Below are 12499 nucleotides of genomic sequence, written 5' to 3'. Positions count from 1 at the left end.
TATATGGTCGAGGCAGCTTGAGAGCAGGAGGAGGAGGAGGAGGAGGAGGAGAGTGAGCTAGGAGGAACGGATGGAGGAACGAACGAAGGAGAATGGACGGAAGGGGAAAAGCAAGCCTGTCTCTACGAGTACTATACACCATTGGAGAAAGTGAGCGTGGAGGAACTTTGTCGTTACACTGTCCTCTTCCTCCTTCTCCTCCTCCTTCTTTTCCTCCTTGTCCTCCTTTTTCTTCTTCCTCCTCTTCATTCTTCTATATCCCTTCATTTTCCATTTTCTCTTTTCTTTCTTTTTTTCGTTTTTTTTTTTTTTTATCGCGTTCTCGATAAATACGTATATATATATCTTTTTCTTATTCTTTTCTCCCTCTCTCTCTCTCTCTCTCTCTATATATATATATATATATATATATATATATATATATAAAAGATATATATAAGATATATGTATATATATATACATATATCTTTGCAAGGAAAGAATATAGCATCGTTCCTTTAACCTCTTCGAATTATCGATTACGTCGATTACGCGAAAAGACCTGCTCCGTTATATCGTCATGACGTGTACTGTTACTACCACCATTACCATCATTCCCACTACTATTAGATTACTATTGTACTATACTACTACTAATAATACTATTACTACCATTACTAATAATACTTTAGTATTACTACTACAACATATTGATACTATGTTTCCCTCTATCTGTCTGTCTGTCTCTCTCTCTCTCTCTCTCTCTCTCTCTCTCTCTCTCTCTCTCTCTCTCTCTCTCTCTCTCTCTCTCTTCTTTCTCTTTTCTTCGTGATATGTCTCGATTGATTCTAGGCCAGACGTCTTGGTGTTGTATTGTTAACTTATTTACATTCCTCGGTGCAATTGACGTTTTATCTTATTGTTTTAATCGTAATATAGAACGATAAAGTCGTTCGATCGGTGTCAATAGCACTGACCCAAATCACCAAGCCAGCCTGCACAGCCAGCTATAAGTGTATATTATCTTTAGCTAGCTTTTGGCAGTGTGTCGTTAAGAGGTTATCACGTTTGTTTTCTGAGAGGAAGAGAGAAAGAGAGAGAGAGAGAGAAGGAAGAAAAAAAGAAAGAAAGAAAAGAGAGAGAATATAAATTCTTGCGATTTCAATCAGGAATTTCTCCTTGAAAGCGCTAAATGCAAAAATTATATTAACAATTGATACGTTATTAGGATCGTTAGAGGCACGTTCAATGTACAAATAACATTCTCCTTGTCACCGTCTCGTCGTTACCCCAATGTATCTCAGCGACCTCCCGCGGTTTCGTATACCCGGCAGCGAAAAGGGAGAAAGAGAGAGAGAAAGAGAGAGAGAGATAAAAGACTCGTCTTGTAGTAGTAGTAGTAGTAGTAGTAGTCTCTCCCGCAAAGTATACCGTAAAGTCCAGAAGCCTTCTCTGGTTCTCTCTCTCTCTCTCTCTCTCTCTCTCTCTTTCTCATTCCCTTTCTATCTCGTCGACATTTAAGAATATTTCTCTCTTTTACATGCACACGCCAGTACATCTATATACATACATATATGCATATATATATATATATACATATATATACATATATACTCTCAGGATCGACGCGTTCCTCGCGAGCCGTTCTATATTAGCTCGAGTATCGCATACTACGTGTACGAAGTATTCGTTCCGCGTCGCATTTTCCAGCTCGAAGACGCGACCAGCCCCAGGTCTATCCCTCTCTCTTTCTTTCTTTCTTTCTCTCTCTCTCTCTCTCCTTTCTCTTTCTCTCTCTCTAAGTCGCGCAAGAAGTCGCGCCCACCTTGTACGCGCTTCATGGTCACTGACCTCGCACACGTCGCGTACGCGACGACGGAAGAAGAGTCACGCATTCTTCCCATTCGACCATCCTCCTCTTCCCCCTTTTCTCCTCGACTACCTCTTACTTCTCCACCTCCACCAACGGCACCTCCTCTTTACTCTCGCCTCTCCCATCGTCTCGTTGTCGTCTTCTCTTCTCTTCTCTTCTCTTCTCTTCTATGTTCTTCTTCTTCTCCTCCTTCTTCTTCTTCTTCTTCTTCTTCTTGACCTCTGTCCACGTCGGTTTGCGAAAAGAAATAATGCGTGCGACGTAGGCAGTGCACGCACAGTTGGGACCGGTCCCCCAGCGTCTACTAGATAGATACAACATACATACATACATGCATACATACCTACATGCATACACATACACATATATATGTATATATATAAGAAGACTTGCGATTCGTAGTTATATACGTGTTCTACGATAGAACACGATAATGGACTATGCGTGGAAAAGCATAGGGTGCACCTAGTACTCCTCTTTATCCTCCTTCATCTTCTTCCTTCTCCTCTTCCTCTTCTTCCTCCTCTTCTTCTTTTTCTCTTCAAACGCTTTCGAGACTTCCGTGTATGCTTCGAGCTAGAGGTAACCTATAAAGAAAGAAAGAGAGAGAAAGAGAGAGAGAGAGAGAAAAAGATGGAGGGAGAGAGAGAGAGAGAGAGAGAGAGCGATGGTGCTGCCCACCAGCGTGATACGTGCAGCAGGAAGCTGGCAATAAGAATCTCATCGAACGATCGACGAACCCGCGAAGAAACGTACGCCAGGATATATACTTCTTCTTGTTCTCGTTCTCTTCTTTCTTCTTTCTTCTTAGTTCTTCTTAGTTCTTCTCCGAGCCCCTGCGGGATATAAATCGAACGAGAACGCGCTCAGGGCCGTTTCTTCTTTTCTATTGCCTAGGAACTTTTATTGGTTCTTCCTCGCGAAGTACCAGACGAAGTTAGTAGTAGTAATAGCGGCAGTAGCAAACAGCTGTAGTAGTAGTAGTAGTAATAGTAGTAATAGTAATAGTAGTAGTAGTAGTAGTGGTAGTACTAAAAGTAATAGTTCTTTCTCATAACATGTTTCTGGTATCGTGAACAGATGATCGTACAGATGATCGTATAGATGATTTAACGCGATTTTTATTATTCGCGATAACGACGATATCGTTCTTCGATCGGTTCCAAAAGTCCTATGCGATCTCTCTTTATAACACCTTTTTTTTTGTAGTTTTCCTCGAACGAAAAAGAAAGAAAGAAATAAAAAAAGAAAGAAAAAAAGAATGGAAGAGGGAGGGAGAGAGGTATGCGGTCATTGCGGATTCGTGAAACCAACACGGTCGGTAAGGTAGGGGGAGTAGTCTGTCTTTTGTACGCTTTATTACGAGTCAAGGTAGTCGCGTAGAAGAAAAACCACGCCTGTAGTCTGGAACGTGATTATCTCTCTCTCATTCTATCTCGCTCTCTCTCTCTCTCTCTCTCTCTTTCTCTCTTTTTCTCTCTCTCTTTGTCTTTTTCATTCTTGTCAGTAACCGGGAATAACATTAAATACACTGAAAACGGATAAGCTAAGCTTCCTTTCGAAATTTTGATTTTCGACGTATCTCGACATGGAGATCTGCCAATTTTGTTTCTTCTTTTTCCGCATTTGTCTATTTCTTTCCCTCTCTCTCTCTCTCTCTCTCTCTCTCTCTCTCTCTCTCTCTCTCTCTCTCTCTCTCTCTTCATTTCTTTTTCTGCTTCTTTATTTCAGTAGGGCGGTGGAGGGGAGAAAGGGAAGAGTGAGAGAAAGAAAACGTACATAATACATACATAATACATACATACATACGTCCATACACACATACGTACATATCTAACTACATATATCATACATACATATATACATATATAGATACATATATACGCTCGAGTGTAAGAGAGTTGACGATTTTCAACGAGTGTCCGGGGTTAAAGATAGTAGTAGCTCAAGGCAATGGGGTAACATAATAGGCTGAGAGAGTAGGGAAGGAGGAGCAAAAGAGGAAGGGCTACTTTAGGTCTAGAACGAAAGAAAGAAAGGAAGGAAGGAAGACAGAAGGAAAGAAAGAAAGGGAGGAAGAGAGTGAGTGAGTGAGTGAGTGAGTGAGTGAGTGAGAGAGAGAGAGAGGAGAGTGAGGGAGAGAGAGAGACAGAGGAGCAAGGGTAGGCAAAAGGCAAGAAGAAAATAAAAAGAAGAAGAAAGAAAGAGAGAGAGAGAGAGAGAGAGAGAGAGAGAGAGAGAGAGCATTGGCAAAGAGCGAAGAAGACGACGAAGACATGAGGACGTTGACGACGAGATGTAGTAAGGAGAGTAGAGGGGCAAAGAGGTGAAGAAGAAGGAGATGGAGGTAGTCGAGAAGAGAAAAAGGGGAGGAAGAGGAGGAACGGCTTGTCGCGTCGTCGGCGTCCGTGAACACTGGAGTTAGTCGTGTGTCTCTTGCTCCGTGTGTATACGTCTATACACACACATATATATATATATATTCACATATGTGTATATGTTTGTGCGTGGTGGTGGCACGGTGCATCGGACTAGCCGCTCGCGAATGGAGGTGGAGAGAAGAGAGAAGGAGGAGAAGGATAGAGCAGTTAAGTTAGTCTGTCGGTCAGTGACTGCCTGACTTTCCCGGCGCAGCTGAAGGTCAACTCTCCCCTTCTCTCGACCTCCTCCTCCTCCACCACCACCTCTTCTTCCTCCGCCGCCACCGCCGCCGTCGTCGCCGCCGCCGCCGCCGCATCTCCCGCTTCCACCCTCTCGTCCCTTGCACCGACGCACACCGCCATGGCCCATCTTTATCCTACTTCCCTCCATCTCCTCTCTTCCCTCTCTTCCTCTTCCTCCTCCTCCTCCACTGTATATGCACCGCTATATGTTACTGCACGCCTCGCTCCACGAGACTACAGCAGCTCGCGGGATCCGTGATCCATGATCGCTTTGTTTATACCGTCGTCGAATACTTTCGGCTATTCTCCTACCGCCTCCTCCTTTTCCTCATCCTCATCCTCTTCTTCCTCTTTCTCTTTCTCTTCTAACTTCTTCTTCTTCTTCTTCTCTTCCTCACCTACAATAGACTATCATCGATACCTTCCATCCGTATCTATAACACTCCCTTCTTCTTTTTCTTCTTCTTCTTTTTCCTTCCACGCATACGTGTAATCATCATTTTCCTCTCAGTTGGTTTTCGTTTCTTTTGACTCAATGCGTTTTTAAGACGCATATTCTGATTTGTGTGCCAAACGACGGAATGCGGAATGCCGAAATAATATGGCTCTGCCACCGTGACGATGATAGAGGAAACTCGATATAGAACGTACGTAAATCGAACTTCCTCGATGATTAAATAATAGATTCTTTTAATATACATATATATATATATATATATATATATATATATATATATATGCATGTAAATAGATCGTTACATTACTCATTAAGCGTACGTTCGTCTTCGAAAAAGTTAAATCGCGTTCGCACGTTGTACGTTCCTCCTCGTCCATCTCTTTTCTCTCTCCTCTCTCCTCTCTCTCTTTCTCTCTTTTCTCTCTCCTCTATCTTTCTCTCTCTCTCTCTCTCTCTCTCTACCTCTCTGTGGTATAGGTCAGTGAAGTAGTATTTCCCCCACTTGAAGGCTCCTAGACAACGGGTCTACGAGATTGACTCATCTAGCCAGTCATACCGCGCGTAAACACAGTCCGCTTCAGCTGTCTCTCTCTCTCCCTCTCTCTCTCTCTCTCTCTCTCTCTCTCTCTCTCTTTTTCTCTTTCTTATTCTCATTCCGTTTTCTCGTCACTCTTCTTTCTCGCTTCGAGAATCATTCTCTCTTTCTCTCTATCTCTCTCTCTCTCTCTTTCTCACGACATGCATACATATAGTAATATATACACATATATATATATATATGTTCGCATAGCTCGAGAGAGAACAACGGAACGTTCTCTTTATTTTTAGAACCACCTCGAAAATCCAAATCCCCTTCTGCTCTATCTTTGTATTTTCTCTACGTTTATCCCATCCTTTCTCCCTCTTTCTTTCTCTCTCTCTCTCTTTCTTTCTTTCTTCTCTTCATATTTTCTCTCTTTCTCTCTAGGGAGGCTCGGAAGTCAGAAAGAGCGAGGTTTCACGAATAAAGTCGAAGGAATCATTCGACAAACAGCGAAAGCGCGCGAGCCCCCAAGGAACTGCAATGAGAGTGAGACGGTGAGAGCGAGATGGGATTGGTGAGGGTTGAGGGAGGGCCAAGGGGTTAGGAGGAAAGGGCGAGAAGGGAAGAGAAGGGAAGGAACGAGGAGAAACACGGTGGACGAACGAGAGAACAGTGGGATGGCTGGGAGGGAGGAGCGTGAAGCGAGGGGGAAGAGAAGTGGTGTAGTGGTGGCGATGCAGGATGAAAGGGGCGGGGAGAGGAGGGAGGGCACGGAGTTCCGATTTTAGCGCAGTCGCGGCGCTATTATGCACTAGTAGCCGCTTGATGGCGTCACCCGTGCAACCTTGGCTCGGGTCAGTCCTCTATCATACTACTGCAGGCAGAATCCGCTCTCTTTCTCGTTCTCTCCTTTCCTTTCCTCTCCTCTCCTCCTCTCCTTTCCATTCCTTTCCTTTCCTTTCCTTTCCTTTCCTCTCTTCTCTTCTCTCCTCTTTTCTTCTCTTCTCTTCCTTTTCCACTCTTCGGTCTCTTTTCTCCTTCCATGCATCGCTCCTTTCCCTCCTCTTCTCTCCTCTCTCTCTCTCTCTCTCATACACTCTCTCTTTCTCTCTTCTCCCTTGACTCCTTATCCGTGCGTCTAACTTCTTACCCTCCTCTTCGTCGAGCTATACACATCACGCATACATACACGCATACATATAAAGGTACTGACCACACGCGGTCAGTGGCGTATGTATAAAACGTTTCCTATTCGCGGTAACCTTGCTTGTCATGTAAAAAATATATAAGAACGTCGAGAATGAGAGAGAGAGAGAGAGAGAGAAAGAAAGAAAGAAAGAAGAAAGAGAGAGAAAGAGAGAAATGAGTAATACAGTTAGTCGTCGTCATTCGATGCTTCGTTTGATTTCACATTAGCAAATCCTGTCGATCGAACGAATGGAACGAACGAACGTTTCAAAGTCAAGATTATAGAAATCAAAAGAGTAAACAGTTTTTTGTGCGTGTTCTCATTCTTCTGCGTACGTTCCTGACGCCACGCCTCTATTCTTTCTCTCTTTTTCTTTCTCTCTTGTATATTTCGTTTTCTTCTCTTCTACATGTTCCTTTTTCTTCGCTCTCTCTCTCTCTCTCTCTCTTTCTCTCTCTTTCTGTTTTTCTCATTCTCTCTCTCTCTCTTTCTTTCTTTCTCTCTCTCAGCAGAAGACAAATCGTGCGACGAGTATAACTCGTATCGCTGGTACGGGTGCACCGAACGAAGACGATCGACGAGAGACAAGCAACACCCTGACATCGCTTGCGATCGAACCGGCACGCGGCCATAAACGATGTTTCCGTCGTCTACGGATCGTGAATTCGACTTTTCGTTCCTCCTTCCCCTTCATCCGCGTTCCTTCTACATTCCCTCGTCTCCTCCTCTTCCTCCTCTTCCTCCTTCCCTTCCTTTTATTCGAGAACAGTCGTTTTGTTCGTGTCTGCTTTAGAGAGAGATGAATAATCATTGTACGAGAAAGAGACAGATAGACACAACAGCCAGAGAGAGAGAGAGAGAGAGAGAGAGAGAGAGAAAAAGAGAAACATGCAGAAGAGAGAATGCGGGGGGAGATCGATGGGGGAGTAAACAGGAAAAAGGGGCTCCGTTATCGAGCCCGGCCAACGCGTTCTCGAAACATCGATCATCCGGCGACAGAAAACGACGGCAGGACACCGCCGTCGCCGTCGGCGACGATCGTGTCCGTGGAGAGTAGGGCTATTAATAGTGTTTCGTTGCACGTTGAACCGCGACCATATGTATATCCGAGTCGTGGCGCGAAAACTGACTCTACGAATGCCTTGTTAAATTGACTCCTTACGATAAATCGAGCCGATAAAGAAGATTTCGCGTTTAAGGTTTGGGGGTTAGAAATAATCCGATAGAAATTATAGATCGTAATATGATTCTAACAATATTTCTGTAGCATCGTAGTTATGAAAAGAGACGGAGAAAGAGAGATAGAAAGAGAAAGAAAGAGAAAGAAAGAAAGTCGATTGGCCTTGAAATATGACGATATTTTGGAATAAGATATTTCTCGACTTACGTGGAGTCCGTTCGCGTGATAAAATGAAATGAAACGATTTTGAAAATTTTCATTTATAAATCTTCATAGCGTGGCGCTATCTAGCAAAGCTATAGCGTACTACTTCGTATTATCTGCGGATAAAAATTTTGAATTTCGAATGTAGGAAATTTCTATAAGGTTTTTTTTTCATTTCTCTCTGTTTTTTTATCTTTTTTTTTTATTTTTATCTATTTGTATCTTGGTAGAAAGATTAAATGAACATTTGTCTTTTTTTTTCTCTCGTTACAGTGTCCGAGAGCTATAGCAGTTACGTAAACTCGATGTATGGCGGAGGAGGACAATTTGCTACACCATGTACACCGAGCCCGCCAAGAGGACCCGGTGGAGTACCGACTAGTGTAATACAAGCAGCGACGAGTTCGGTATCGGACGATCTTTATCTTCTGGAACTTGGTTTTCCGCCGCGTTCAAAGAAGAACAAGTTGAAGAAGCCACGTCAGGGGGAGGGAGCAACGGTTAAGAGGAAATCGCGAGAAGGCTCGACGACATATCTCTGGGAATTTCTGTTGAAATTGTTGCAGGATCGAGAATATTGTCCGCGATATATAAAGTGGACGAATCGCGAGAGAGGAGTATTTAAATTGGTCGATAGCAAGGCGGTATCAAGACTCTGGGGTTTGCACAAGAATAAGCCCGACATGAATTACGAGACGATGGGTCGCGCCTTGAGATACTATTATCAACGTGGCATTTTGGCTAAGGTCGACGGCCAGAGATTGGTGTATCAATTCGTTGACGTACCGAAGGACATAATAGAGATCGATTGTACGGGCGCGTGAGATAGGTCTCTTTGTTGTTCCCCGAGGGAGGAGCATTATGCGCGAGCACGAGAAAGAGCTGAAGGAGGAGGAAGAGGAAGAGGAAGAGGAGGAGGAGGAGGAGGAGAAGGAGGAGGTGGTTACCGCTACATTGAAAACTTGAATTTTCTTAAAAAATCATCGTCGTTGAGAGCGCCGACGATTATTTATGCTGAGTCGTCTCAACGACGACCTGCCGCCGCACATCCTACAAATCGTGTAAGAGCTCGCCCTCTCTGACTCGAACATACTGTTTCTATTTCATACCCGTTTACCGGGTTGATGAAACTCGCGATAATTATCGCAATTGATAAATAATTTTAAGGAACGATTGGAGAAAAAATAATCCATTTTTTCCAAAATAAGCGAAGGAGTTTCTCTCTACTCGTGCTTCGTCTCCTCCTTTGTTAAAACAATACATACACATTGTTCTTGGCTGTGTGCGTGCGTGCGTGCTTACTTGCGTCCACGTATGTATGATGAGATGTGTATGCGTGTATGTCTGATGTCTGCTGTCTGTTGGTTGTTCTGGGTTACGAAGGTTATAGAATATGTACATATATATATATATATATACGTATATATATGTATATATATATATATATATATATACGTATATATATGTATATATATATATATATATATATATATATATATATATATTGTGTGCTAGAATAGTCGAAGAGAAAGAAAGAAAAAAAGAGAGATAGAAAGTAAGAAAGAAAAAAAATCAATCTAATTATTAACGTCCACGAAGAGATCCTAAGTTCGCCGCTATATGCTAGATCGTGTATGTATATATATATATATATATATATATATATATATATATATACACACACACTGACAAGCGTACATATGCGTTTATGCGTGCTTCGGGCTCGTTTACAAATTTGTACAAAATTTAGTTCTTATATTTACGGGGCAGACATTACTAATTGTATTTTATCGAAAGAGAGCAAAGAAAAGAAAAGAAGAAGAAAGAAAGGAAGAAAAAAAAAGAAGAAGAAAGAAGATAGATCACTGTGGACGAATTACTTAACCTATAAAGTATAGAGCGAGAGAGAAAGGATAAAGAGGTAGGGAGAGAGACAGAGAGAAAGAAAAAGTTTAAGCGAAAATTGTACATTGGGGATATAAACGCGATAAATTATTTATTGTATATTAGATGATTATGTATGTTATCTAGAAAATTGTTATATGTGGCGTGACGAAGAAACGTTTAATAAAAACCTGAAAAGTTTTAATGCGAAACGAAATGAGGGCTGTGACGAGACTTGGAAAGTAGAAAGAAATAGAGAAATAGAGAAGGAGGGAGAGTGAAAGAGTGAGAGAGAAAGAGAAAGAGAGAAAGAGAGTGAAAGGGACGCGAGAGAAATAGAGAAGGGAGAGAGAGAGAGAAAGAGAGAGAGAGAGAAAAGAGGTGAAGAGGTAGCGGAAAAAAGAGTTTCCCTTGAGAATAGAGAATGTGTCAGTTTTAAAAGAATTTTGCGGAACGAGCTCTGGGAGGAGAGAGAGAGAGAAAGAGAGAAAAGAGGAAAGGAGTAAAGGAGGGAGTGAAGGAATGGTTACACTTTATATTTTTTTAAATATAACAGAAGGGATGACTCTTCCGTTCGAGCTGAAGGTTCAACAACGTAAGGTGCTGGCTATATACAAATGAGGTCCAAGAATGTTATTATTTAGCAACCTAGTGTTACTAATTCATAAAATATTATTGAGACAGACATTATATATCGCTGTATATATATAGAACGAAAAAAAGTATATATATATATATATATACATATATATATACATATATATATATATATATATATATATATATATCTTAAGTACATATAAATATGAATATAAATATATAAATATATATAAATATTATTGAATATTATATATATTATATGAATATATATATTGTATGTTATGTAGAGCAAATCAGTGGCGAGGGAGAGGGAAAAAAGGAAGAGGAGTTTAATGTGTCTATGAGACGATTTTCCGTCGCGTCAAGATGTGTGTTAGGATAGGAAAAAGGGTAGGGGGGATGTAATTGTGAAGAGGAGGAGAAGAAGGAGGCTCGACCGTCTCGTACGATGTCTCGAATTAATTAACGAAGCGTTTCCAACTTTTTCCATATATAAATATATATATATATGGAAATATATATATATGTATTTACATATATATATATATATATATATATATATATATATCACATACATTATATACGTTTTCTTTTTATACTGGAATTTGCGACTCGCATCGAACGTAATTTTCGATTATATTCGATTAAAGTTCGGTAGTAGCTAATTAACGCACACTCGTCGATTTTTTCATACTCATTTGTATCGAAGACATCGTACTTTTGTAACGTAGAGAAACCTTTCTAAAGTTCGGGGAGGGGGATGTATAATAAGAATATAATATTAATAATAATAACATTAGTAATAATAATTATAATAATAATAATAATAATAATAATAATTATAATTATAATAATAATAATAATAATAATAATAATAATAATAGTAAGTAAATAATAATAATAATAGTAAGTAAATAATAATATTAATAATAATAATAATAATAATTTAGAAGATAAAAATTTAATTTATTGACGCCCCATGATGGCGAAGTACGTACGAGTGCAAGTGTATTCTGTATATCTAAGTTTTGTACATAAGGATTCGTTGAGGATATACTTACGAAAGAAAAAAAAAACAACAAAAAAACGTATATGCTAGTTATTATTCTTCGTGACTGCGGAAGACAATGCGAAGTGAAATAATATGTAAAAATCAGAGAGTATGTTTTAACTTAAGAGACATAAATGCTCTTAGAGTACAGCTAATTAACAATATAATGTTGGAATATTTTCAAGAAGTGAATACAGTGAATAATACACACACACACACAAAGTGATCCAGTGCTGCCAATAATGCCTGTAAAATGGTCCCTTACATTTGCCACTTAAAAATATATTCAGTATCGTTAAAATCATAAATGTCTTGGGGACGCCGGATATACCGATGATACAAAGCAAATTGCCTTCTTGTATTAACAAAGACATGTTGCCTTTTAAAAAAAAAAAAAAAAAAAAAAAAAAAAAAAAAAAATGAAAAAAAATGAAAAAAAAAGAAGAAAAAACATAAAACTTTTAGTGATTTATATTGTAATACCATCACTTTGTCCAGGTACTTAAAAAAAAAAAAGAAGAAAAAAAAAAGAAAGAAAAAATGTTAGCCCTATCCTCGTTTGGTGGAGTAGAGTTTTAGATTTTTGTCGATGAAAAAAGTCTTTTGACATATGAAGATTTTTGAAATAATAATTTTTCTATATAATACGGAACCATTGAGAATATATATGAATATTCATACAAAAATTAAGAAAAAAAATATCAGAGTACAATGGACAAAAGCAAGTACCTATACCTAACGTACCACTTGTATACATGATAGCAGACACTTATAAACGATGAATGAACACTACAACAAAAAATCATATTTTTAGGTGAATTAAATTTATATATACACATAATGATTGACTACGCTACAAGATATTTTAACGAATAAGACTTTATTGTAATAGGGAT

At 39.8% G+C, this 12499-nt stretch overlaps 1 protein-coding gene across 6 annotated transcripts in view; it reads left to right on the top strand.

Annotated features, from left to right (window-relative positions):
- Window positions 1-10464, top strand: part of LOC124429426 (ecdysone-induced protein 74EF-like) — a 238898-nt gene extending 228434 nt beyond the window's left edge. For all 6 annotated transcript variants that reach the window (XM_046974692.1, XM_046974690.1, XM_046974693.1 and 3 more), the window contains one exon: window positions 8342-10464. In XM_046974692.1, coding sequence (XP_046830648.1) covers window positions 8342-8892 — 551 coding nt within the window. In that variant the 3' untranslated portion in view covers window positions 8893-10464. The remainder of the gene's footprint in view (window positions 1-8341) is intronic.
- Window positions 10465-12499: the final 2035 nt, after the last annotated feature.

This window comes from Vespa crabro, chromosome 15 (assembly GCF_910589235.1).
Source record: "Vespa crabro chromosome 15, iyVesCrab1.2, whole genome shotgun sequence".
Classification (NCBI taxonomy): domain Eukaryota; kingdom Metazoa; phylum Arthropoda; class Insecta; order Hymenoptera; family Vespidae; genus Vespa; species Vespa crabro.
This window is presented reverse-complemented; position numbering and strand designations above follow the sequence as displayed.